General features: G+C 47.3%; 2 protein-coding genes across 3 annotated transcripts; both read left to right on the top strand.

Annotated features, from left to right (window-relative positions):
• Positions 1-1,573: 1,573 nt before the first annotated feature.
• On the top strand, positions 1,574-12,570 carry LOC135805450 (solute carrier family 49 member 4 homolog). The gene is made up of 8 exons (XM_065319482.1): positions 1,574-2,290; positions 2,524-2,857; positions 3,006-3,224; positions 3,782-3,940; positions 4,490-4,713; positions 5,502-5,557; positions 11,201-11,292; positions 11,876-12,570. Exons 1-8 carry the CDS (start codon positions 1,951-1,953, stop codon positions 12,027-12,029), a joined length of 1,578 nt encoding a protein of 525 aa, XP_065175554.1. The 5' UTR covers positions 1,574-1,950; the 3' UTR covers positions 12,030-12,570.
• A 1,051-nt stretch (positions 12,571-13,621) lies between these two features.
• On the top strand, positions 13,622-24,811 carry LOC135805451 (solute carrier family 49 member 4-like). 2 transcript variants are annotated; one of them, XM_065319483.1, is made up of 8 exons: positions 13,622-14,384; positions 19,919-20,252; positions 20,938-21,156; positions 21,736-21,894; positions 22,560-22,783; positions 23,334-23,389; positions 23,680-23,771; positions 24,329-24,811. In XM_065319483.1, the coding sequence occupies exons 1-8, from the start codon at positions 13,979-13,981 to the stop codon at positions 24,495-24,497; spliced, it is 1,659 nt and encodes a 552-aa protein (XP_065175555.1). In that variant the 5' UTR covers positions 13,622-13,978; the 3' UTR covers positions 24,498-24,811. The 2 variants fall into 2 exon arrangements, with proteins under 2 accessions (XP_065175555.1, XP_065175556.1); XM_065319484.1 differs by lacking the exon at positions 13,622-14,384 and adding an exon at positions 17,707-18,302.
• Positions 24,812-24,900: the final 89 nt, after the last annotated feature.

The raw sequence follows: 24,900 nt of genomic DNA on the forward strand, positions 1-24,900 counted from the left end.
TGTGGTGAGGATCATCTTGATCTTACTTCTTGTGTAACTCTTGCAAAGGCAGTAATGGAGGACACTCTACCGGTAATCAGCAACTGCTTATGGAGAATGCCAGGTCGAGGGACGACCAGGAAAAAACAATTGCTGTATTGGATGTGCATTCAGCAGCGTGTTTTAGGATCAGGAGAACTAAGTTCGCCACTACACCAACTTTTTGGCTACATAGGACCAATGATGATGATGGCCGTGTTTGACTTTGTCAGCTTTCGTGCTACCAGCCACCGCATGTCAACATTGTCATACTCGTACTGATAAGGAAGAAAAACCCACACACGCACGCACACACACGCACACACACACACACATGGATACACTGACAGGCATGCAAAGCAAGAGAGACAGAGAGTCAGGCAGCGAAAGAGAAGTGAGACTACTTGTAGGTTATGGGCACGGTGCTCCAATTTCTGCCCAGCTGAAGTAAAATCCATGTACACTATTTTCGTGTAGTGTTCATTGACGGTGCCAGCCACTGGTGAGTGACCCAGTGGTGTAGGTGTTGACATTCAGCACACATCACATTTCAGTCTCCAACGTAAATTCAGTCAAAACAACACTGCACTGCAGCAACATGGGAGCATGCTTCTCCCAGGCCCACCATGCAAGTGCAGTGTGCGCCAAAAAACAATTCCAGGTAATTCAGCAGCTACCCAAGGATGGACAGGTTCGGCAAAAACACTCTGCGAGTGCCTGACGTTTGCAAACGAATTTTGTTGACAGTTGTTGTTTCTTCCTTCGATTGGGCAAGACACGATAATGTGCCAACCCAGTCAGCAATGAGACACATACATTTGTATCCATCAGGGCTATTGTAAGACTTTAGAGAGTCCTTTGCATATGTGCTGGGGACATTCACTAAATATTTAGAGAGGCCTGGATACCCAACGCAGGGGGATTGGCTGAAAGGTCCTCGTCCATAGGTAAATATGGATCAATGTACTGGGCCCACGGATTCTGTCAATCTTCTCGCGGCAACGCCTCTTCAAGGCTGGAATAAACAGTAGAGTAACTGCGGCTAGTAATCCTCGCGACTTACCGAAACTATTCACCACATCAAAGAAAAGCAAAAGTGCTTCACCACTGCGACGGCCTGCAACATCATTTTCAACCGTACACCGAACAACACATTTGATTCTCTTTTTAATTTTGCCACCCAAGCACATTTTACCGTAGGACACGGACTTGTCTTATGGGTGATCTTTGGGTGGACACCGGGAAGGCGCCAAAAAGGTGATGTAATGGAAAGTCCTCTATAATGTATGCCTAGCTGGGGGGTTATGTACTCTTGTCTTGATTACATCAAGAGTGCATAGCATGCATGCAGGGAGTCGTCAAATACCGTATTTGACGACTCCCGGCCTGGTGCATAGACTCTTGATTACATGCAAATTTTGCGTTTTCAGGTTTTCAGTAAAAAATCAAAAGGACGGTCACGTGAGCTAAAAGTCAGGGCTGTTCAGTTTGAACTGCAGTGCATGCTGTGTGTGAAAAGTGCAGGCAGTGCATGCAGCAGTTGGTGAAGGTTTTATTTGCTGGAGTGAAGGCGTTTTGACAACTTTTGTTGGTGGGTGGCAGGCTGGCAGCTAGCAGGTGACTCGATCAACCCGACCACCACTCTTCCCTCCCTAGCCCTAGTACCTCAATAATTATTTTCCATTTTTGTTTCCTGAGCTGAGTGAATCCTGCAGGCCTGCCTGATAACCAGACTGCTAACGTACTGACTTTGTAGCCATTGATCGGTTTCTCCTAATTTATAGTAATAATATTATTGTGAGGAAGCTTGCCTCCGCGATCCGGAGCTCCAGACTCGTACTCGTACGTCGCGTCCGTTTGTTGATGGGTGCCACGTGGAAGCTCAAGTGCTACAGTGAAGTGCATTTTGCATTTCAAATCTAAAATCTAAGAATGCCATTGGAAGGCAGTGGCGTTAGTGAGAGAAGTGGCCTACTAGACTCCAAAGTCCGTACGCCTGACGCTCTTGAAGATGTTCTAAACAGCAATGACCTGAGTCACAGTGTTACTGTCAATGGGAGCAGCGCCAGCAATGGAAATGATCACACCACCACCACCACCTCCACCGAGTCCTCACAGTACTATCGCACGTACAAATCACGATTTCTGGTGCTATTCATTTTCTCACTGACCGCCATTCAGCAAGATCAGATCTGGATCACGTTCGGAATCATAGCAAAACAAACGGAGGACTACTATGATGTATCTTCTTCTGAAGTGGACTTGTTGGCAGGTAATTTTTGCACTGAACTCATGAAGTAAAGTTTAAGCCTGATATAATGATATCCTATAGTGCTGTTTCGGCTACCAATGAAGCCATTGCAATGAATGGGATAGGGTAGACTCCCGAGTAGCAACGTTTTTGATCAGGAGTAGCGGTATGTTGAACTCCGTTTACAAGTGTGTTATACCCTTCTCAGTGCCGCTGCTTTGTTGCTGTTTTTTTTGTGTCTGATATCAACCCAGCTTGGGGTCCAATCATGTTCATACCCAGCATGTTCTTCTGCTCATGGCTGCTGGAGCGGCGCGGCATACGCGACACCATATTCGTGGCCGTGCTGCTGGAGCTGATCGGCGCGGGCGTGCGCGTCTTTGCACCGCCCGGTCGTCGCATGTTCGGTCTGATTCACCTCGGCCAGATCCTGAACGGCATTGCCGGACCGCTGATCATGGCACCACCGGCCAAGCTCAGCGCTGTCTGGTTTCCACCGCACCAACGCACAACTGCCACGGCCATAGGAACCATGGCACCGTATGTTGGCTCGGCAGTTGCCTTCCTCTTCATCCCGTTTCTTGCAAAGTAAGGCCATAGCCCTGGCTAACCTGGAGCAGTGTCTTTCTGCTTGACGTGTTGCTTTTCTGATGCTGGTCTCAAGGGCGCGCAACACTCTGAATTGAATTGTGTGTGTGTGTGTGGTGTGTGTGTGTGTGTTATCCTGTCCATACAGTACCTATGGCATGCAGACCATGCTGTTGTGGCAGTTCATTCTTACCGGTGTCATTGCATTGTGCGTGGCGGTGTACTTTCCCGAGGCACCACCAACTCCACCGAGTGCATCATCCGAGGTGCAAAGAGTCAGCCTGAAGAAGTGCTGGTCCAAGGTGAAAGGCAACCCCACATTCTGGATCCTGTCTATTTGCGGTGGAGTAACATCGGGCGTGTTCAAGTAAGTTGGAGCCAGAACTGCTTTCCCCTCACATACCTACATGTGCATCAGTAATATTTTCAGCGTACAAATTAATGTGTGACTCAATGGTGTACGAGACTTTGGGAAAAATCTGTGTAAAGTAAATCCGTGCATTTTAACGCGCATACTGCAGCATACACGTAGGTACAGTTGAAGTATCAGATGGAACTTTCTCTACTCCAAATCATCAGGATACTGTAAAAGCAGAAGTTTTCGGTGGTGTTTTATTTTCAGTAACTTCGGTGCAGACAATTTTTACCGAAAATAAAACGCACCGAAAATTTCGGTACTGTATACATGTACATGTAGTACAAGTACGCTTACCTGGAAAACGGGTTTTACCGAAAATCTCCCTCCACCGAACCGCCGATTTTGGAGAATACCGAAAATATTTCACCACCGGAAAATTCTGCTTTTACAATACTCTGCTTGACTGGAGTGTGTACTCAATTTTGTGGACTGCTTTTTTATGCTCTGTGTCAACTGCACATTTTAAAGTAGGTGCTCTCTTTCCTGATCTGTGATTGTTCTTGCAGTGCCTGGGCGTCAATTCTGTCAATCATTCTCAATTCTTCAGACGGCTTTACAGACTCCTCCAGCATTCACGTGTTCTTTCGCAGTACATCATGGATTGGCTTTGCCAGCTCTCTTCTGGGAATCATTGTCGCATGCGTGGCTGGACCGGTGGCCGATTTGTAAGGTTTTCTCACAACTGTTTGTAGCTGTCTTCCTGCCTTTACGTACTGTACTGTATCGTGCATTCTTTGCAGTAGCTACTTAGACACGACCCATGTCTCCACCTTCCAACCCGGCAAATATTTAGATTTTGATAGAAACGATTCAAAGCCTCTCAATTATTTTGTAATACTTCTAAATATTCACTAGTTTGAGGGAAAGAGACAAACGGGACTTCTAAATATAAGAATAATAATAATATAATATACTTTCACACAAAACAAGCTCGGTGCAGCACTAATCACGGGAGGGGAACCCGACCCTCCACCATCGCCAACTCACGAAGCATGTGAACTGGGCGGTGACGGGCCGACCAAGCACCCCGGACGCACAATACAGCGGAACGTAGCGGCGCGAAAGACACCCGACAGCGATGTCTGCTTTCTTTAGACATTTGCTCAAGTTGCAGGACACTTGAAAATTGAATTATTTCTTCAAAACCTCTCCTTGCCAGCATTATTGTGGATTTGTTGTTTGTGTATTATTTGTGCTTACTGCTACATGTATAGCTTCCCTGGTCGTCTCAAGCGTATAATCCTGTTCCTGTTTGGATCGGCTGGCGTGCTATACATCTGGTTCTCGATGGCTGTGGAAGGCTGGCTACACTTTGCCCCAGCCCTGCAGAGCACCAAGACCGTCTTTGTCACAGCAGTTCTTGGCAGTACTTTTCTCAACGCTGCAAACCCCCTTTTCTATGAAGCCTGTGTTGAAGCAACATATCCCGTACCTGAAGGTAAGCTGCGTGCATATCATTATGTGACTAAACACTTTCTTCTTGGAAACGAAACAGCTGAAGTTAGTTAGTCAATTCCACATGAACTCGTTGTGGCATTCCATTCTCCCAACCAAGATATCTGTTCTTTTCCCATCAGGAAAGATCCATGAGATAACCATCTGTGGGATACAATTACTGAAGTACATGTATCACTGTGTGTTTGTGGGTTTACCCATGTATGATCTGATGTATTTAGGTAATGACACGTAGTACTTAGCTGATGGAACCAAATAGTGTACCCCCCCCCCCCCCCCCCAACACACACATGCAGTACACACGCACCACACTTGTGACAATGTTTGATGTAGAACTGTACTTCAAAGTACATGTGCTGAGTATAGCCAGGCACGGGCTAAAAGTATAACTGCTATATGCAAAACACGAGGCTGGCTTCCTTCTGCGCAGTTGGGTTCCTATGACCGATACCGCCGCTTTGTGGGAACCATGGCTGTCTGAGCTCAACGATTTGTGAAAACCTGGTACTCGTGTGTCTGTGTGTCTGTGTGGTGCTGGTAACTGTGTGGTGCTGGTAACCGGAACACATGGTGAGATAAACAATTTTCAGTTGTACACTCCTGTTCCAATGTCTTTCCCCCTTAGTTACTTATGTTTGGCTATGCTTGTGCAGTGTAAGAAGGGACCAGTACTGTGTAAGAAGGGACCAGTACTGTGACCACCTTTGTACCGGATTCAGTGTTTGTGACTCCTTCCTCTGTCCCGTGCTGTTTATGGGAATGTTTGTACAGGTATCAGTGTAATGGTGCTGATCGGCTTGAACAACTTCTCCTGTCTGGTGTTTCAGGTGAGTGGTATCACTCCTCTCTTGAGGGGCCACGTTGTGTACAGCTGTTATCAATGTCACTGCCACAGCTTGCTGATATAGGCAGGTTTTGTTAGGCTGTGTTTACACGGAGACGTAACGAAACGGAACGAAAACGTGCTGGCCAGTGGCGGCCATTACGAAGGCCATCTTCAAAGACCAGTAGCAGCGGGGTTACGTCCTGAAATTGGGGGTAGACCACCACCATAGTCTGCTACAACATGTCCCCAAGCGCCAACAAGTGGTCTTGAATAAAGTTATCCACTAAAAATCATTTGGGGAAATATTCTAATTTCCAACTCTCCAACGGCCATGCACTAGCCGAATCACACAAGACTGTCAACAACAGTCAGAAGTTGAAAGAAACAACGAGCGCGTTGCACACAGAAAATTGCACGCTGCTATTGCCACAGAGAAGATATGCACTGTGATAAGCGCACATAGACAAGAGAGTAAAGAAAATTAAAGTAACCTTCGCACCATGGATCTGTGCATAATGCAACCAATACAGTCATGCAGCTTTACTGTCAATAACAATCTCACGGTACTAGCGGTGAAGTGAGACACATAAGATCTATGACAGAACACTGGAGATGAATGTTATCAAGAGTACATAACATAATGTACTCTTGATGTTATATAGAAGTGACTAGTGACTGAAGTTGTGGAAAATCTTGATTCCTGCATACAATGTACTGCAGAGTTTGTTTAGGAGGAAAGGTCAAAACCACTTTGAAGCAATCATGTTATTTATACTAAAAACTGTTGCATGAAATACGCCACAAAAAAATAACAGGTTCGTAAAGGTTGTGCACGACAGACAGAGAGAGGGAGAGAGAGAGAGAGAGAGAGAGAGAGACCGTCCCCCGTGAATTCCGCGATTCCACGGATTGCAGAATTCCGCAGAATCCCGCAGTGTCCGCGGAATTCAGAAAATCCCGCGGAATATTGCAGAAAAGAACGAAAAACTGCTTTTTCTGGAGACTAGTGATGTATTTTCACAGCCAAAACAACCTGCTCGTGACTTTCAAAATCAACTAAAAAATAAATAAACGAGAGAGCTTGGAAGCTCAGGGCCCTGCGCTATGCTTTGTTGCCTAGCTCATCGTGCATGTTGGTAGAACTGATGGAAATGCTTTTTCCTTTGATTAGCTACATCATTGTATTGCAAAAACGTTTCAATGAGATACTGAAGTAACGTCTTCTGCATAGCTATGGAACCGGCGCTGACTCTGCCGATCACGGGCGTTCTGGAGTCGACGGGATGTCTGTCCTGACGTTTCCTGGGACCGGCGCTGACTCTGCCGATCACGGGCGTTCTTCTTCTTATTATTATTATACTGACGGCAACTAACATCCATTCTGATTGCATTTACTCGTCTCCCTACTTCGTATTAGGCCTTGGCGGATAATGCTCGAAAAGGTGGCAGATTCTGCTCGAAAAGCAGTGAAATTGGCAGAACCATACAAACCTTATGGCGTGCAATTCCTCGAATTCTGCTCCATTTCTTTATCCACATACCAAACATGCATGAAACCTACCAGAAAAAGTACCGAATTCTGCCAATTTTTCTGCCGGCATTATCCGCCAAGGCCTACTTCGTATTTCTTTCCAGAAAATCTCCCCATACAGCAGGGAGTCGTTTACATAATATGACTCCCTGCTATACATCTACATGACTGTATATACGTTATAATTATGATGCTATTGGCCTACATGCGATTTCCGGGCTGGTCGACAGGCGGCCCAGCCAGCCTGCTAGTGGGATCTCGGCCTCGCACACAAATCCACACAAAATGTTACTGCACTGAATGCATTCCCCCATACACTTCGCATATATATTCGTTCTCTTGATGGTACCGTACTCTTGATGGTACAGGACAGGTACGGGATAGCGCCAGGCATGTCGATGGCACAAACAAACAAAAGTATTGTGGCCAGCTGTCTTTGCTGGTACGGTACAGTACGGGACAGATACGGGATAGCGCCAGGCGTGACACAAACAAACAAACAAACAAACAAACAAACACCAAATTAAAGCTGTGTGGACCCTGGCTAGCGCCAGACGTTACTGAAGTAACGTCTTCTGCATAGCTACGGGAATAAAGTAAATTATCGCGTCCGTTCCCAAAGGGAACTCACGACGGCCGCTAACACCCGGTAAACCCTAGCGGCAGATGCAGCGCCTAACGGTCAAATCAACTAACTTGCAGTATATTTTGGAGCTTTCAATTTTTGGACCAGGAATTTGCATAATTTTGGTTCAGAATTTATGGGGACAAGAAATTTCGGTAGGGTTGCGGAAATTCGATCTGTTTTGCGCTCATTTTCCTTGCAGAATTGCCGCAGAATATAGATTAGAAGGATTTGCAGAATTAGCGCAGAATTTACCATTTTCAGCCGCAGAATTCTGCACGGAATTTCTGACATTCTGCCGCGGAATTCACGGGGACAGGCGAGAGAGAGAGAGAGAGAGAGAGAGTGGAAATCAGGGGTCAAAGTACTGGACTAGCACCCGCCTAACCCGTTTTCATCAGAATAGTAGTATGTGTCGGGCGGGTTCTGGAGTAGGCACATGCCCCAGCCCAAAAAGATGGGTTATTATTGATCGTACCCCATTTTGGGGTAAAAACGGGCGCCCGGTTTTTTTGCGTAAAAAATGATTTTTCAGGTGTTGGAGGGGCATGCCCTAATTGATTCTAGAGGATGATGGATTATTGAAAAACACTGAATGAAAACTCATAGATTTGCGTGATTTTGAACGCTATATTCAAATTTTCGACTCACTTTTTTCGTGATATATATACACACGCGCACACACACACACACACACACACACACACACACACACACACACACACACACGCACACACACATATGCACACATACCATCACTTGAGAGACTACATTGTTCACTCTTCAAATACATGCGAGGATGGATTAATCCACGACCTCTTCCGCGACACGCAGTGCGATGAGGAGTTATCAGACACTCTGATATGCACCAACGGTTCCACCCAGTCATCCATCGTATTGTCAGTCGACGACCTCCTTCGCACCTCCATTGTATCGCATGTTGACTCGGGCAATTTTTAGTAGTGCTGAAACGAGTACGCCGAGTACTCGAGTACCCGCTCGTTGAGTACTCGACTCGATATCAAAAAAGGACTCGATACTCGATAAATAAATAAATAAAATAAAAAACTAAAAAAACTTGATAGCGACGTACACGTCCGTCGTCCATGTGGCTTTGCAATGAAAATTTGTGTTTATTGAAGGATATTGAATTGCGTAAATGGTGTGCAAAAAATGGGTATGTGGTACTGACATAATTATATGCGCATGTGTGCTTATAGAGTACTCGATACTCGACTCGATAGTGACAGTACTCGCTCGATAGCTTATAGAGTACTCGTTTCAGCACTAATTTTTAGATGAAGCCATCCTCGCTGATATCAATTGTGCCGACTTGCACACGAATCCGCGTGACTCGTGTGGCTACGGCACGGAGTTGAATGGCCTTGGTACTATGTCGTACACTCATGTTGTCCACCCGATACACTTCATTGTGATTCACCTCCTTGATCAATTGCATGATGTCACTCGAATCCAAATATGACGCATCTGCGAAGATGTCGACTTCATCTTGTGAACATGCTTCATCATGCAATTCATTGAGCTTGTAGAAGGAGTGTCTCCCATCGACCCATCTTCGGAGTATGACGCCATCATCTCCGTCGCTGACAGTGCCGAAGTCCTCGACACCACCGATGATGATTCCCCCCCCCCCCCCCATACTACTCCCCATACTACTCAGAATCATTGGACGTGGTTTGAGCAGACGATGCACAGTGAGGTTGAACGTTGCAACCTTGGCTTATAGCAGCTTGGACATTCTCTTCTGAAAGAGATTCTCCCTTGAGTTCGCAATAGTTGTGTAGAACAAGGCACGCATAGATGACGTTCGCCAAATCCTCCGTGTTAATGTCCATAGCATGCCGCAGTGCACCAAATCTGGCTTTCAGTCTACTGACAGAACACTGGATCACCATCCTAGCTCGGGGGGGGGGGGGGGGGGGGGAGGGGGCTCCCCTGCGAACTCTTTCATAAGGTACGGCATCAGGGATGGGCAGGATCACCCAAAATGAATATGGGAATCGGATCTTCATCCTCCTGTAGTACACTCTCACAAGGAGAGATTTTGCCAGACTTCAGCATGGCGTTCAGCCGCGAATTGGCAAATACGCGGGCGTCATGCACACTCCCAGGCCATTTGACTACGACGTCCATGAAGCAATACTTGTAGTCACCGCAGGCTTGAACATTTAAAGGGAATGTCTAGCCTTTCTGTTGATATAATCTGTTGAATTCTGTTGAGGTTGGCGTATGTCAATGTGTGTGCCGTCAACAGCTCCAATGCACTGGGGCATGCGATGGGCACCCTCAAACTTTCTCGCTGAATCGCACACATCCTCCTCAGTGGTTGGGAGCTTGATGTACTGTGGGCCGAGATGCTCTGTGATGGCATGGCAGACACGGCGAGTTGAAGCGGTACTTCTGGCGAGGCCAAATGCATTGGCGGTCTTCCGAAGTCACCCTTCATCTGACCGATAGTAAAGGGTAACTGCTAATTGCATCTCCACATCCACGCACTTTCTCATGACAGTTCTTTGACGAACTAGGTATGGCCTCAGCTCATCGCACAAACTCATGAAATTCTCCTTGTTGAGCCTGAAGTTGTCTGTCCTTCCATTCACGATCCACGACTTTGTTGTTTGGAAGTTCTCCCACCAAACTGCTGTTCTGCCTGGTCAAACCCAGTATTTGCGTTCTGCAGTCCTTGCACGTTGTCGTTTCCATCGTGCGCCCGAATCACTAATCCTATCCGTGTCCTTCTGGAGAAGACGATCACGGATAATCTCCAACTCCGTAATTGCTAAATTCAGTTGCGCAGCTGCAATAATGCCAGCCAGAAGAGAAATCAGCAGTATCGTCGCCTGCTGTTTGACATGAGCAGCAGCATCCTGAACTACTTCACCAGCGACAACAATGCTACTGTCCAACTACAAGCAACCTCTCAAACAATTTCTTCATTCTCACAATTCTTCGTCCTGACAAGCTCGTTCTCGGGTAGCTTAGCGGTACGTTTAGCTCATGAACGCTGCAGCGCTGTGTCAGTGTTTGTGCACGTGGTTTGAATATTGTTTGAATATTGAACATTTCCCCGCGAAATATTGTCCCGCGCGGAATGGTTTCCATGACTGCGCTCCGTTTCCGATCGTTTTTCACTGTTTTCACCGTTTTCACGAGAACGAAAACGTTTTGAAAACGTTTCAAAACACTTTGAAGTGCGTTTCCATTTCGTTCCGTTTCGGTAGCGTTGTCGTGTAAACGAAAGTAGTGAACGCAACAATTTCGTTCCGTTTCGGTCGTACTTTGTCGCCGTGTAAACGCAGCCTTAGTGTACATGTACTAGGTGCGGTGATGTTGGTATTTGCGGTACTTGCACAACTACAAATTGTGCTCCATTGTGGCTGTGCAGAGAGACACAGGCAGAACTGCCATACTGAAGAATTCCATGTTGCCCTTTGCTGCATTTTGTGTTGGATACTGCTGTTCTTCAGGCGGCCGGCATGGCAGGTTTCTTTGACAAGTCTCACCCTGGCCGTGCCAAGGCGATGAACTGGCTGATGACAGGCATGGTGGTTGGTTGCTGGTAAGGCTGTGTGGATGTGGGTGGGTGTGTAGTGTGTAGTAGCAGCTACTCCGTGATGTGCTCATTGCTGTCTAGGAATGAGGATCAGGGCGCTGCTGGAATTGGGCACTGCACCAGCATGTCACACAGCGGTTGAATTCTGTAAACCGCAGTTTCAATTACATGTACCCCGGTTCTTGTATCTGTCTGTAATAACTATTGAAGTATTGGAAGTCAACTTGTCATGCTGCTGCTCATGCTGCTGCTCATGCTGCTGCCAACAGTCATAAGTACTGATGGGTAGTCAGACGTGGAAGATACTACATGTAGTACCCTATGGATGTCTCATACAAAGACGTGCGCACTTGCATACACACACGCTTACACAAGTACCGCTCTCATGCCAGCAGGTGTGTTATGATCATCCTCCTGCTGTCTCTCCTTTCTTTCTCCCTTCCTCAATTGTGAATCAATTGCACACTTTTGAAGGAATGGCCCTATCCTTATCATCAGTTCTAAGCCTTCCTTTGTACATAAGCGGTGACACACGGATATGCTCATAGTAATAATAATTTTTCAATTGTTCTCCACTTTGTCCCACCAGGTTTCTGTCTCTGTTCTACAAAGAAGAGTATCGTAGGATGAAGGTGGATGATGCCAACGATGACCCTTCAACTTGCAGCTTTTCAGAAATCGACACCGATGGCGGCGATAGTGAACATGCCATTACCTCCTCCTCTTCTCCCTCCATACAGTGATATGTTTTCAATTGTGCTAACCCACGGGCCTGCACGTTCTACTCACTAAATAACTCCATGATCCCTCTTGGCCATGCACTCCATGATCCCTCTTGGTCATGCAGCCCTTGCTATAAGATAGGTAGTGTTCTGTTTCTACACACGATTCCTCGTGGTTGTCCAAGCTCACTTGCTAGTTTTTTTTCAATTGAATTATATTACCGTCTGTATCCTGGATAACGACACGACTGGCCTGTAGGCGATCTTGTGCATTGACTCTATTCAATGACCTTTCTGTGACGTCAAACTCCCGGGACCTGCTGGCAGACCCGGCGGTGTTGTATTGTGTACTGGAAGTACTTTGGTTTGAATCATCGAAATAATATGTTTCTATTTTTAGAGAATCTTCTTCATGGTTTTTTTAATTTATTCCTATTTTGAACTGGTTTTGCTCTGCTCAACGTTGCAACCTGAGTTTTCTCCTTTCGAGGTGCTTGAATCTTCTTCGTGCTCCCGCATTATCTCATCCGAGTACTGGTAAACTAGACATTGACGAATTTGATGAAGTTGGATGGTGTGCTGTCTGCTACAAGTACACTTGTGTGTCAATTATCCAAACTTCACTCATCCAATGAACCAGGCCCGGTTCAGATTGTTTGGATATTCAACACACAACTATACATGAACAATTAAGGCTCCCGTGCAAAGCAAGCAACCTGCATTCTGTGTCGCTGGGCTAGAGCCAGAGCAAGGTCGTAGCAGTAGCACCGGGATTCCACGTGCTCCGGCCAAGGGGGATACTAGTACTTGACCGGAAATGAACATCATTGGCAAAAGCCCGTTTTGCACGAATTGGATGGGTCAGCTTTTTCGAAAATTATTTAAGTCCGGCAATGATCGAACAGGGTCAGGGTACTAGTACTACAGCCCCACAGATTCCGAAGTTCTTACTAACGGGCCTTCCGGGGGCTTGTACTCGTAGTGAGAGTAGATTTTCTCCCTTGCCTTGGCCCAGTCATGACCCTACTTGAAGTCTTGTAACCATTAGCAACTTACTGGCCCTACATCACTCGCTAGCACTGCTTGTACTCTAGTAAGGCCTGTAGGGATGCAGCAAACGGCCAACAATAACATGGCACTTGAAGACAGCTGCAACTACTTGTCTTCAGCAAGACTCGTCCATGGGGGGGGGGGGGGGGGGGGGAGTAGCCTACTCTCTGCTATGAATGGCATGAGTTTCACTGTCATGTCCAGCCTTCCTCCCAAACCTCCAAGCAAGGCAGACGCCAGTTCATCTGGGCTCAGCCGGCTGGCTAACGGATCTCCTGGCCTGGCACCCCCTCATCCCCAATCAGGCCCCAGCACAACTTACTGACGCCGGTGACAATGATTGTCATGTTCACAGCCTCAAGCCGGCAACTGAAGTAGCAGCAGAACTGATCACGGTTCTTGCGTTTCATTGAGCTCCACCTACTCCTCCTCGCTCGTCATCTGGTCAATGGGGGGGGGGGGGGGGGGGGGGGAGCTGGGGCGCACTGTCACGGTACTTGTGCCAGTTGTGGACATGTTGATGTTGTTTGTCCAGTCGACGTGATCATGATATGATCACGATAATTGTGTTAGAACCAGTCCGCCGCAGATTGAGTAGGAGGCAGTCCATTGAGAAGTGAAAGCAGCTACAGTGGCTGTTGTAGTGTCTACCATTCCATCCGTCTGCTGCCACCTGGTCGGGGTCAGGCAGTTTGGCCATTCGCTCCTCGTCGCTGCTGGAGCTGATTCTCACTGATTTAGCGGCTGTAGCAGGGCGAAGAAGCATAAAACTAACTTGCTTTCCGGATCGACATAACTCGATAAGTCATTGACCTGCCGGAGCTACACCTGACCAGCTGCTGATGCATTCAGCATCTATGAGTACTGACGCATAGAATACAATCATAGTGATTTGCAAATCCTTGGAAGCCATCATAATTATGTCACTGGAAGACAGCAGTGTAACTGTGAACGAGAGAAGTAGTTTACTGGACTCGAATGCCCGGCATAGATCTACCTCCCCTGATGGCGATGCGCTGCAGGATGTCCTAAGGAGCAATGATCTAGAGCACAGTGCCAGTGACAGTGTGGGTACTGTGAAGGCTGGGAACACTGGCCTCAACCACAGTGTTACAGTCGATGGGAGCAGCACCAGCAATGATCACACTACCACCTCCACCGAGTCCTCACAGCACTATCGCACGTACAAATCACGATTTCTGGTGCTATTCATTTTCTCACTGGCCGTTATGCAACAAGTGCAGATCTGGGTCACGTTCGGAATCATAGCAAAACAAACCGAGGCCTACTATGATACATCGTCTTCTGAAGTGGATTTGCTGGCAGGTGAGTCGGGTGATGTTTGGATATACATTGCATTCCTGATAGGGCTCAAACGGTAAAGGTGCTACGCTATAACGGTCGGTATATCGGTTAAGTGGCATATGAACTGTGCAGGCCAGTGGTAGCTGGTGCCTGGACCCATTCAAGTTTAGACTTACAGACTACTAGTAATTCTTGTAAACAGCAGGATCTCTTTATGCCACAAGCCGCTTGAAACCGATCTCTGATCTCTGATGTTGATAACGTTATCGAACAACGACACATACCACAGAATCATGCTAGGCTTGGCAAGACCACCGCATAAATGTGGTAACTGTCTCACCAAGGTTTGGTGCGGAACTCTGTTTCCACCGAGTGACCTGTAACGGCCTGGTGCGTTTTCATGAACGGCTTCGGTGAGACTTGGCGGCACTCTCAGACACTCACTGTCTCGCTCAGTGTCAGCGCTTCAGTGCTTCAGCTCCGTGAAAGGCCTTTCCCCAACCTTTGTTGAGGCGACACGGAGTCCGGGCAGTCAAAAGCCTGAAAAGGGCGTCCGACTGAGTCGCTAACTTAATCACCGGCTGCCGTCAGAAACATGGCTTTCTGCCTACGCACAGAAGTATTTTCGTTTTGTGTGAATTGTGCGAGTGCATGTGGTGCCCTGTAGAAATAGTCCCATTACGGTGTTTTATGTGCGCTGAAGTACTGCCACCGTCACCCGGTCCGAATGGCCTAACCAAAGGTATGACCTGCCTGGCTGGTATAGTGGCACTGCGCCAGCGTGTGTAGTACATGTACGGTGATGTCTGGGGTAGTTACCGTAATGGGCATGGGCACACAGTAGATCTACCTGGGCATTAGGGAGGTTTAGTCCCACGTAATCCGTGGGTACTTTACGTGTGTGTACCACGTGATACTCAGTGACCCATGTACAGACGTTTTCTGATTCACGACATACCGTGTATGGAGGTTCACCCACGTTCCGCCAAAACGTGGGTGAAAATCAGAATGGAGCGCATTGTGCGAGCTGTGAGGTAGCTCAGTTGAAGAAGTTTCCGAAGCACGAAATCAAAATATTGGATGAGCTTCTTAGGCCCGGGTAGCTTCGTCTTTGACAGGGAGTTGTAAAATAGGCATTTTACGACTCCCTGGTCTTTGACCAGGTTTGGGCTTTTCGCTTCATGCTTTTGTTTGTTCCGTGTGACTAAACACAACATTGCAACGTGGGTGCCCTTCATCCACTTTACGTGGATCACCCACGTACGCGTTTCCGTTACGTGGGAACTAAACCTCCCTATTATTGACTGATAATGCCCGGGTCACGATGCTGCTCTGATTGGCCAAATGCTAGCAACGGCCTGACGGCAGGCATGTGACATGTATGAACAGGGAACCGCCTGTTGACATGACAGATTCCAACTGATTCCAACCGACTCCAACCAGTGAGTAGTAAAATGATACTGTTTTCCCACTCCCTGGTCCCAACCCTGAGACGGTGAGAGCCTTTCGGTTTCTCTCGTGTTGGACCTTCCACAGTCTGCGACGAACGCCGCTGCTGGTTGCATATCAATTTTGCGTTCTCCATTATAGAGCTCTGGGTTCGGATCGGCAGACTTCAAGCAAGGCAACCGACTAATGACTTTCCCCTTTTGACTGTTTAATAATAATATTAATAATCAGTTATCACACGAAACAATCATGGTTATGCCACTACCATTATGTACTCTTGGCACAACCAAGAGGCAAGAGTACATAACCCCATTATTTGTACTCTTGCCTTCTTGGCAACTAACTACATGACTGTACTTCAATCTTGGTACAGTGCTGGCAACTGAAATCTGACCCCCTGGGCGGCGCGCTGCGCCGCCCAGGGGGTCGGATTTCAGTTGCCAGCACTGTAGACTACAAAGTAGTAGTGTAGTACTAGTAGGCACTTCAGGCGGTTTTTTCAAAACCAGAAATACTCGTATTTCTTTCTTGTATCCGATTCAGATAGGTTTAGGAAGACTCCACAGAAAATTTGAAGCAAAAAGAATAACTTGGCACAGAGATATAGCCATCCAAAGTCGGAGAATTGAATAACGGCAATTTCAGTATTTCGACGGCACCAGCAGCATATCAGAATTGGCAGGACTTGCTTCAGTGTCTATAGTGGCAAAATACCAGGCTTGCCGGAAGCAGGTCAAAATAACCAGATGAATGCAGAAACAGCATGGTTTGGAAAAACTTCGCATTTTTCATCCGTCCGGCAGCTCAGACGAAGATATCGGGTGTGGTCACCATGGCAACTCCATAGCAACAGCATAGCAACTCCATCGCAACAGCATGAAAACAGTGCAGAGAAGCCTTTGGAAAAGCATAATGAGACTTTGAGGTAAGATAAAGTAACTACAATAATTCAGTGCCAGAACACATTGTTGCTACATGTACAGTACTGACTTGGTGACGAGTACGGAAGAACAATGAGCGGCAGACTGAATTTTACTGGGTGTTTGACGGAAAGAAATGACAAACTATCACATGTAGAACATCGTCTGCAAATTTTTGGGACTACTGAAACTTCAGCAACTCCAGCATGAGAGATTTTGTGCATAGAGTGTGTGCTGGATTCATGTTATAATTATTATCACCGTCAATGCTTTTCTTGGTCGCTGGAAGCCACCTGCTGATCAGCTGACGATTTGTTCCAAGCAGGCCGTTTTGATGTCAGCTCTCTTGGTCCAGTCGCCGAAGTATATACTGTCCTACTCGTCGCCTGCAGGAGAGGACGACTGCTCCGATGCGACTCCAATAACACCTGGCAATATTTCTTCTTGCGCAGCCATGCGCATGGGCTCCGACGAACAAGGACTACTGCCGGGAGGACGCCTGCCGCGGCTCGCTTTCAATATCAACTCGCATTATTTCTTCTTGCGCAGCAATGCGCAAAGTGTCGGACGAACGAGGACAACTGATTCCGAAAGGAAATACGACGCTGAAGACGATGAGCTACATGGCAAATGCGTGCAATCAAGTGAAATGCCCAAAAAATCCTTGCCGATTTTACTCGAACTGTACGTGAGTTCAAAAAATTGCCGCATCGTGACGTATGTGGGCTCAAACGAAAGCTGAGAGCCTCAGCTACACGCTGCGCCACACGAGAAGGCCCTGCGCAGCTTCCGTGCAGCTACAGATCGATCTATGCATGCGCCTTTCCGTGGTGCCACGCATGTACGCGATTCAGCGTTAGCACTTTTTGACAGGTTATGTCACGTGACTGAAGTGCCTAGTACTAGTCCCTGCTTGACAGCATCAAGCATCTCTTGACCACTGTCATGCAGATCGCAGAGCATAGCAGGCAACATTTTGCATGTGGTGAAGCACCCGACCCAAGTCAGTGACAACTATTTCCTTTTCCAGATTTCCCCAGGGGTAGCCCACCCACTGCTGTCTCCAGTTTACTGACAGTAGCCTTGCCTCCACTCCAACTAGACTCGACTGCCGTAGCCAGATTCAAAGTGCTCGTATTATGTACTCGGCCTTCCGGGGAATTCCACCTGTTGATAGATACCACGTGGACAGCAGATCTACGGTATTGTTTGCATTTTGAACCAATTTTTCGAAGAATGCCGTTGGAAGGTAGTGGTGCAAATGAGAGAAGCAGTTTACTGGACTCGAAGGCCCGTAGATCTACGCCTCTTGAGGATGTTCGAAGGAGCGATGACCTGAGCCACAGTGTTACTGTCGATGGGAGCAGCGCCAGCAATGGAAATGATGACACCACCACCTCCACCGACTCCTCACAGCACTATCGCACGTACAAATCACGATTTCTGGTGCTCTTCATTTTCTTACTGACGGGTATTCAGCAAGAGCAGATCTGGGTCACGTTCGGGACCATAGCAAAGCAAACTGAGGACTACTATGATGTATCATCTTCTGAAGTGGATATGCTGGCAGGTGACTTTGCACTGGTTGATGTTTGGATATATTCCTGATGCATACCGTAGTGACGTGCATTTAAGCACAGTCATGTGCCTATACCCGGGCATAAGCGCACCCTCACAAATATGCGCATGGGCTTACAAGTGAACCTAAATGCAGTCCATCCGCGACCCACGGACACCACGAAAACACCATGTTCACATAGTTCAATGTGCATTGCGGTATCACACTATTTGCATAATTATGCGAGGTACCGGTACACTAGCAGCTCAAGCGCATGCGCCTATGTGTGACACGAAACGACCCGCAAATAACGCAATAACTCACTCATAAGCGCATGGGCCTTTATGTGCGTCACTATGATAAAATATTATTAATGTAATCCCCACGAAGAGTGAGTCCATAACCCCAAGAGTGTACACCTCTGATCTCCGAGCTATGGGTGCTATGCGCGGCGCGCTGCCTTTATTACGTAGTGAAATGACGAACAAGCTGCCTGAATTTGAATTTCCCTAAGGTCTAGCCACAACGATTTCATGAGTATACGGTAGGTTCAAAGGCACTGCCTAGCCTGTGCGCGACACATCACGTACAAAACCATCCAAAGTCCCCGAGAAAAGCGCACTTTGGTGCAGCAGGAAACCGTACCAGATCAATAATGACCCAATGGCCCAGCTACATGTAGTTGCAAAGTCCGTGGCTACTAGTACATTATGCGGGCGGCGCCGCGCAGAGCACCCGTAACTCAGAGATCAGACCCCCATGTGCAGAGTTGCATGTACTCTATGAATTCTTGGTAATCCGGATGTAGTTCTGGACACGACTAATCGAATAACGTTATATACTGTGAACCCCAAAACTTTGCGAGGAGTAATTTCGAGGCATCTTGCAGCTTCATTTGTAGAAAGTAGTTAGGTGGACACACCCAACTACTTTCCCTAAACTTTGGCGACCAATATACATGTATTTAGCGATTTTATGTTGTAGACGTTTTAACAACCATTTACTAGTATTTTAGCGATAGAAGGATTCAGGTGGCAGCCACTTTTTGGGTAATGCGAGCAAACGGAGTAGATACTCTAGTGTATGGTATCAGAAGATACGCTCTTACCCCTCAAGGAAAACACATTGCATGAAAATTTGTAGGGGTCAAACGGGTGTACCTTTAACTAACGAACGGGTAATTTTCTTAAAGGGCGGGTTAACGGGTACCCTTTAGCAGCCATGTATAATTTTTTGTGCAATTTTCACATAAATCGAGAGTTTAATTCATCTGTTCTCGGGTTGCATTTTGATATCACATTGTGATTCGCGAATCGATTGGGGTCTGATAGTCGCAGGAGTAGATCTACTAGGTGCGAAAATGCAACAACAATGCAGACATCAAGCATGGAGTTGTAAATAATTGACTCCCGCCTGGAATACACGAACCCAGCAGTGCTGCTCCGTACTGACTGGTTCATGAAAATCCAAACGGGTACCGTTTTACTAACGGTACCTGAGATTAACGGTCGGGTACCCGGTACACCCCTTTGACCCCTAAAAATTTGCCATTCCATGGCATGTAAGGAAGCAGGTTCTGAGTGCTGTTTTTTTTGTTGCATTTGTTCTACGATGTGCACGCATGCCAGCATGGGGCCCGATCACGTTCATCGTCGGCATGCTCTTCTGTCCGTACCTACTGGAGCGGCGTGGCATACGTGACACCATGTTCATTGCCGTGCTGCTGGAGGTGGTTGGCGCGGGTGTGCGTGTCTTTGCACCGCCGGGCCGTAGCATGTTCGCCCTGGTCCACCTCGGCCAGATCCTGAACGGCCTCGCTGGCCCGCTGATTGCGGCACCCCCTGCCAAGCTTAGTGCCGTCTGGTTTCCGCCACATCAACGCACCACCGCCACCACGATCGGGGCCATGGCGCCGTTTGCCGGCCTGGCAGTTGCGTTCCTCTTCATCCCGTTCCTTGCAAAGTAAGAGCGCTGGTTTGGGGACGAGGCAGGTGAAACTGCCTGTTGTTGCTTGTGCACTGCATGTGTGTGTCACTGTGTGAGTGTGTGTGTCACTGTGTGTGTGTGTGTGTGTTCATACATGTATGTATTACTGCACGCGTGTGTGTGTATGTATGTGTGGGTGTGTGTGTGTGTGTGTGTATGTATGTGTGGGTGGGTGGGTGGATGCGTGCGTGCGTGTGTGTGCACATGTTTGTCTAACGCACTCGTGTGAAGTTTGCATGTCTGCAAAAGCGTGTGGAAGTTGTCAGTGTGGCTTCCATGGCTGAGGTTGTCGATATTTTCTATTTGCTCTAATGTTCACATTGCCATTGCTCCTTTCTATTATAAGCCAGTCTGTGCCTTCTTGACATCAATGAATCAGTCTGTGCCTTCTTGACATCAATGAATCATTCTTTCTGAAGAACACCAGTGTTGTTGAACGATTTAAAATATAAAATCGTGATTAGTTCTGTCTCCCTGTGGACTGACCTAATCACTCTTCTCTATGCATGTGTGTGTGTGTGTGTGTGTGTGTGTGTGTGTGTGTGTGTGTGTGTGTGCGCGTGCGTGCGTGTGTGTTGGTGTTGGTGTGCGCCGCGCGCGTGTGTGTGTGTGTGTGTGTGTGTGTGTACGTGTGTATGTGTGTGTTCTCCTGTTCATGCAGTAACTATGGCATGCAGACGATGCTGTTGTGGCAGTTCATTCTTACCGGTATCATAACGTTGGCCGTGGCAGTGTACTTTCCCGAGGCACCACCAACTCCACCGAGTGCATCATCCGAGGTACAAAGAGTCAGCCTGAAGAATTGCTGGTCAAAGGTGAAGGGCAACCGCACGTTCTGGATCCTGTCTATTTGCGGTGGTGTGACATCGGGCGTGTTCAGGTAAGGCTAGTCAGGGGCCAGCGCTGTCACCCGTTTGTCTCACGGATACTGAGATGAGCTTTTCCAGGCACTCGCAGAATCCACTGTTGCCATTTACACATTAGAGGGTATCTCAACTCAAACACTGAAAATACGGCCTCTTTGCTGCACACGTCATTTGAACTGTTCATGCAGCAAAGAGACCGTAGTTTGAGCGTTTGAGTTGAGATACTGAGATATGCCAAATTGATTCTCTCTGCACCCGTTTTTTAAATTTTTTAAATTTTTTTTACTGCATTACAATGTACCATTTTCGGGCAATTCTGATTTCTGTATTCCGGGCCAACTGCCTGTTTTGACGATGAAGGAACTCTGACTAAGAGTTAATTTGACAAGCAAGGTAGATTGTGTTTCCAATGTGTTGCTCTCTCTCTCTCTCTCTCTCAAGGTAGATTGTGTAGATTGTGTTTCCAATGTGTTGCTCTCTCTCTCTCTCTCTCTCAAGGTAGATTGTGTTTCCATTGTGTTGCTCTCTCTCTCTCTCTCAAGGTAGATTGTGTTTCCAATGTGTTGCTCTCTCTCTCTCCTGTTTTCTCACAGTGCCTGGGCGTCGATTCTGTCAATCATTCTCAATTCTTCGGACAACTTTACAGACTCTGCTAACATTCACATGTTCTTCCGCAGCACGTCCTGGATTGGCTTTGCCAGCACTATTCTGGGAGTCATTGTCGCATGTGTGGCTGGACCGTTTGCCGATTTGTAAGCCACTCAAATTCAATGTCATGTTCCCAATGTCTGACTGTCGTTGTGCCCTTCTGCTGTTCCACAAGTTGTGGCTTATGAAATCCAGACCGATGTACACGTCCAGCACTGTAAACTGGTTTTGACGACTTTAGAGAGGTTCTGCTATGTGGACCATAGAGAAATCACATGCATGTAGTGAACAGGTGTCTGGGTGAGTAGAGAGTCTACGGCTTCGCGCGTTTGGAGTCCAGATTTCCATGCGAATACGAGTATCTCTACGCTGTGGCACACGCAAAGAAAATATTCGTACGGATCTGCTGCGTGTCAAATTAGGGAGCAGGTCATCAGAAAACTGCCAAATTTGGGCCGGGTAATTTCCAATTCACATTCCGCGTGGTTTTCTGCATGAACGTAGAGCAGAACATCTTCTTTGCGATACGTGAAGACTAAGAACACGAAATGTCTGGGGGTGCCGGGTTGCCGTATGTGAAAATCCGTGTGGATTTTACTTGCCACAACTGAACATGTGCATGTGTATGTGCATGTCAATCGTGAATAGTTGTAAACCAATGGCATATCTTTGGTGCGATCTAGAACCACTACACGCTTGGTATTATTCATGATCTACCTTCATTGTTGTGACTTCATTGTTTGTGTATTGTTTGTGCTTACTACTATAGCTTCCCTGGTCATCTCAAGCGTATAATCCTGATAATGTTTGGGTCGGCTGGTGTGCTGTACATCTGGTTCTCGATGGCTTTGGAAGGCTGGCTACACTTTGCCCCAGCCCTGCAGAGCACCAGGGCCATCTTTGTCACAGCGGTTCTTGGCAGTACCTTTCTCAACGCGTCTGCTCCTCTTTTCTACGAGGCCTGCGTGGAAGCAACCTATCCCGTACCGGAGAGTAAGCTACAGTGTGTATTACACGATTGCTTAGTGCATGTTGCATGTGTACTGTATTTGATATTAGGCAGGTTTCACGCCATCAAGTACCCATTCGTCGGATGTCTATTTTGGAGAGGTATGTGTGCGGGGAATTCCCAATCAGCTTGAAAACATCCCATGGTACTGTACGTTGTGATAGGTTCATTGGCCCTAGTTGTAGCCTGATGTTGTTCTCCTTCCCCAATTTCCCCTCTAGGCAGTTGCGTTTGACGACGGACCTGTTGCGAAATGTGGAAAAGGAGACAAACTATGTAGAAAGAAACGCCTCGAGTAGTTCATGAACGAGCTTTGTAGTGTGAAAACTCCCCGATCGGTTCATGCATGTACTTGTACATGTACTTGGCAGTGTTAACGCTCCCTACTGCTACACAGCAGTGTTGGGATCAGGATCTGTAGAACAGGGACCGTAGTGTGGAGAGGGCGCTTGTCACCAATGCTACCTTTGTACCGGATTCAGTGTTTGTGACTCCTTCCTCTGTCCCGTGCTGTTTATGGGAATGTTTGTACAGGTATCAGTGTAATGGTGCTGATCGGCTTGAACAACTTCTCCTGTCTGGTGTTTCAGGTGAGTGGTTTCATTCCTCCCTTGAGCGGTGGTCAAGTGATGTACAGCTGTTTTAACGTGCTCCTTACGTGTTGTGGACGGTATTCGTGAGTCAGTGAGGTGTCAGTCAAGTCGGCAGGAAGTGTGAGCTCCACGTTTGGAGCAACCAACTTCTCTAGTGTCCTGTTGTTGTTTTTACGATCTAAGGAAAACTGTGCATGTACACTGGGTATCATAGTTGATATAATAATAATTATGTACGTGTATATTGATAATCATCCTGAATGCTGTTGTGCTTGTTCATGCTGCAGGCGGCCGGCATGGCAGGTTTCTTTGACAAGTCTCACCCCGGCCGTGCCAAGGCAATGAACTGGCTGATGACGGGCATGGTGGTTATTTGCTGGTAAGACTCTGCGTTTGCGTTCTTCGAGGCACACTAGTGGTGGTGGTGGTGGTGGTGGTGGTGGTGGTGGTGGTGGTGGTGGCGACGGTGGCATGGTGTATGTAGGTGTGAGAGGAATGAATTACTAGTTGAGGCACTGTTCAGATGGCAACCTACAAGACTTAGCATGTTGCCACCGTATTAGCTGAAAGAACTGGTGAGCGGCAATATACCATGATGTTGGCATGGGTTCTATGTCGCCTTAACAAAGTCTCATCACTTGTCTCTCTCTCAGTTGCAGGCGCAGCCACCACTCCATCACTGCCACATATCCGTACCTAATTCTTTTTTTCTGGCAGAGGTGACTTCCTTGGAACGTGCTTAAAAAATATTTTCTTTCTTGTGCATCATATGCTGGCTAGTACTGGCTGCATACGTGTATATGCGGAGGTGACTTTAGTTCCCTCTGCGTATTGAATTGTCATCATGCTGTCTTCGACCTGCCCAGCACCTTACCTGTCCTTATCAATGGCTCAGTCTTTCTCTATAAATTATGTACATGCACTGTGTCCCACCAGGTTTCTCTCTCTGTTCTACAAAGAAGAGTACCGAAGGATGAAAGTAGACGCTAAGCATGATGATGATGACGCAACACCTCGCAGCAGACTGTCAGAGAACGACGGTACTGATAACGACACAGAACACCGTGCTGTTGCTGCCTCCTCCTCTGATCACTCTATACAGTGACGTTTTGCCATTTCAGGCCCTAATCTTAGGGACTTCCCCGCTTTGCATGGCATGGTGATGTATATGATTATAGCGAGGTACTCATTATAATTATTATGTTGATGTTGAGAATCCAGGACCTGCAGGCGGGCCTGGTTCTGGTCATTTATTTTGATTCTACCAATTATTTACTTGCCGCTCGCGAGTTTATCTTATGTTTCCTTCATTGATTCTTCATCTGGAGTGCTGGCACGTGTTGACGGTTTCTGAAGCGTACACACACACACCGTTTGATGAGAGAATGACACTGGTCACTGGTGTGGTGCTGCCGTTCACTGATGTCTTGTGTAATTGCGTCAGTACCGGTATACGGGTGCCAGGGTCGCTTCTGCTACTGCACTACAGCCATGCACATCCAGCGTGT

This window comes from Sycon ciliatum, chromosome 1 (assembly GCF_964019385.1).
Source record: "Sycon ciliatum chromosome 1, ocSycCili1.1, whole genome shotgun sequence".
In the NCBI taxonomy this organism is placed as follows: Eukaryota; Metazoa; Porifera; class Calcarea; order Leucosolenida; family Sycettidae; genus Sycon; species Sycon ciliatum.

Bases quoted from the DNA above. Each gene is read 5' to 3' on its own strand.
- LOC135805450 (XM_065319482.1), top strand. From the start codon at position 1,951: ATGCCATTGGAAGGCAGTGGCGTTAGTGAGAGAAGTGGCCTACTAGAC. The intron at 2,858-3,005 runs GTAAGGCCATAG...CTGTCCATACAG, and splicing joins TTCATCCCGTTTCTTGCAAA to TACCTATGGCATGCAGACCA. The intron at 11,293-11,875 runs GTAAGGCTGTGT...TTGTCCCACCAG, and splicing joins GGCATGGTGGTTGGTTGCTG to GTTTCTGTCTCTGTTCTACA.
- LOC135805451 (XM_065319483.1), top strand. From the start codon at position 13,979: ATGTCACTGGAAGACAGCAGTGTAACTGTGAACGAGAGAAGTAGTTTA. The intron at 23,390-23,679 runs GTGAGTGGTTTC...TTCATGCTGCAG, and splicing joins TCTCCTGTCTGGTGTTTCAG to GCGGCCGGCATGGCAGGTTT. The intron at 23,772-24,328 runs GTAAGACTCTGC...GTGTCCCACCAG, and splicing joins GGCATGGTGGTTATTTGCTG to GTTTCTCTCTCTGTTCTACA.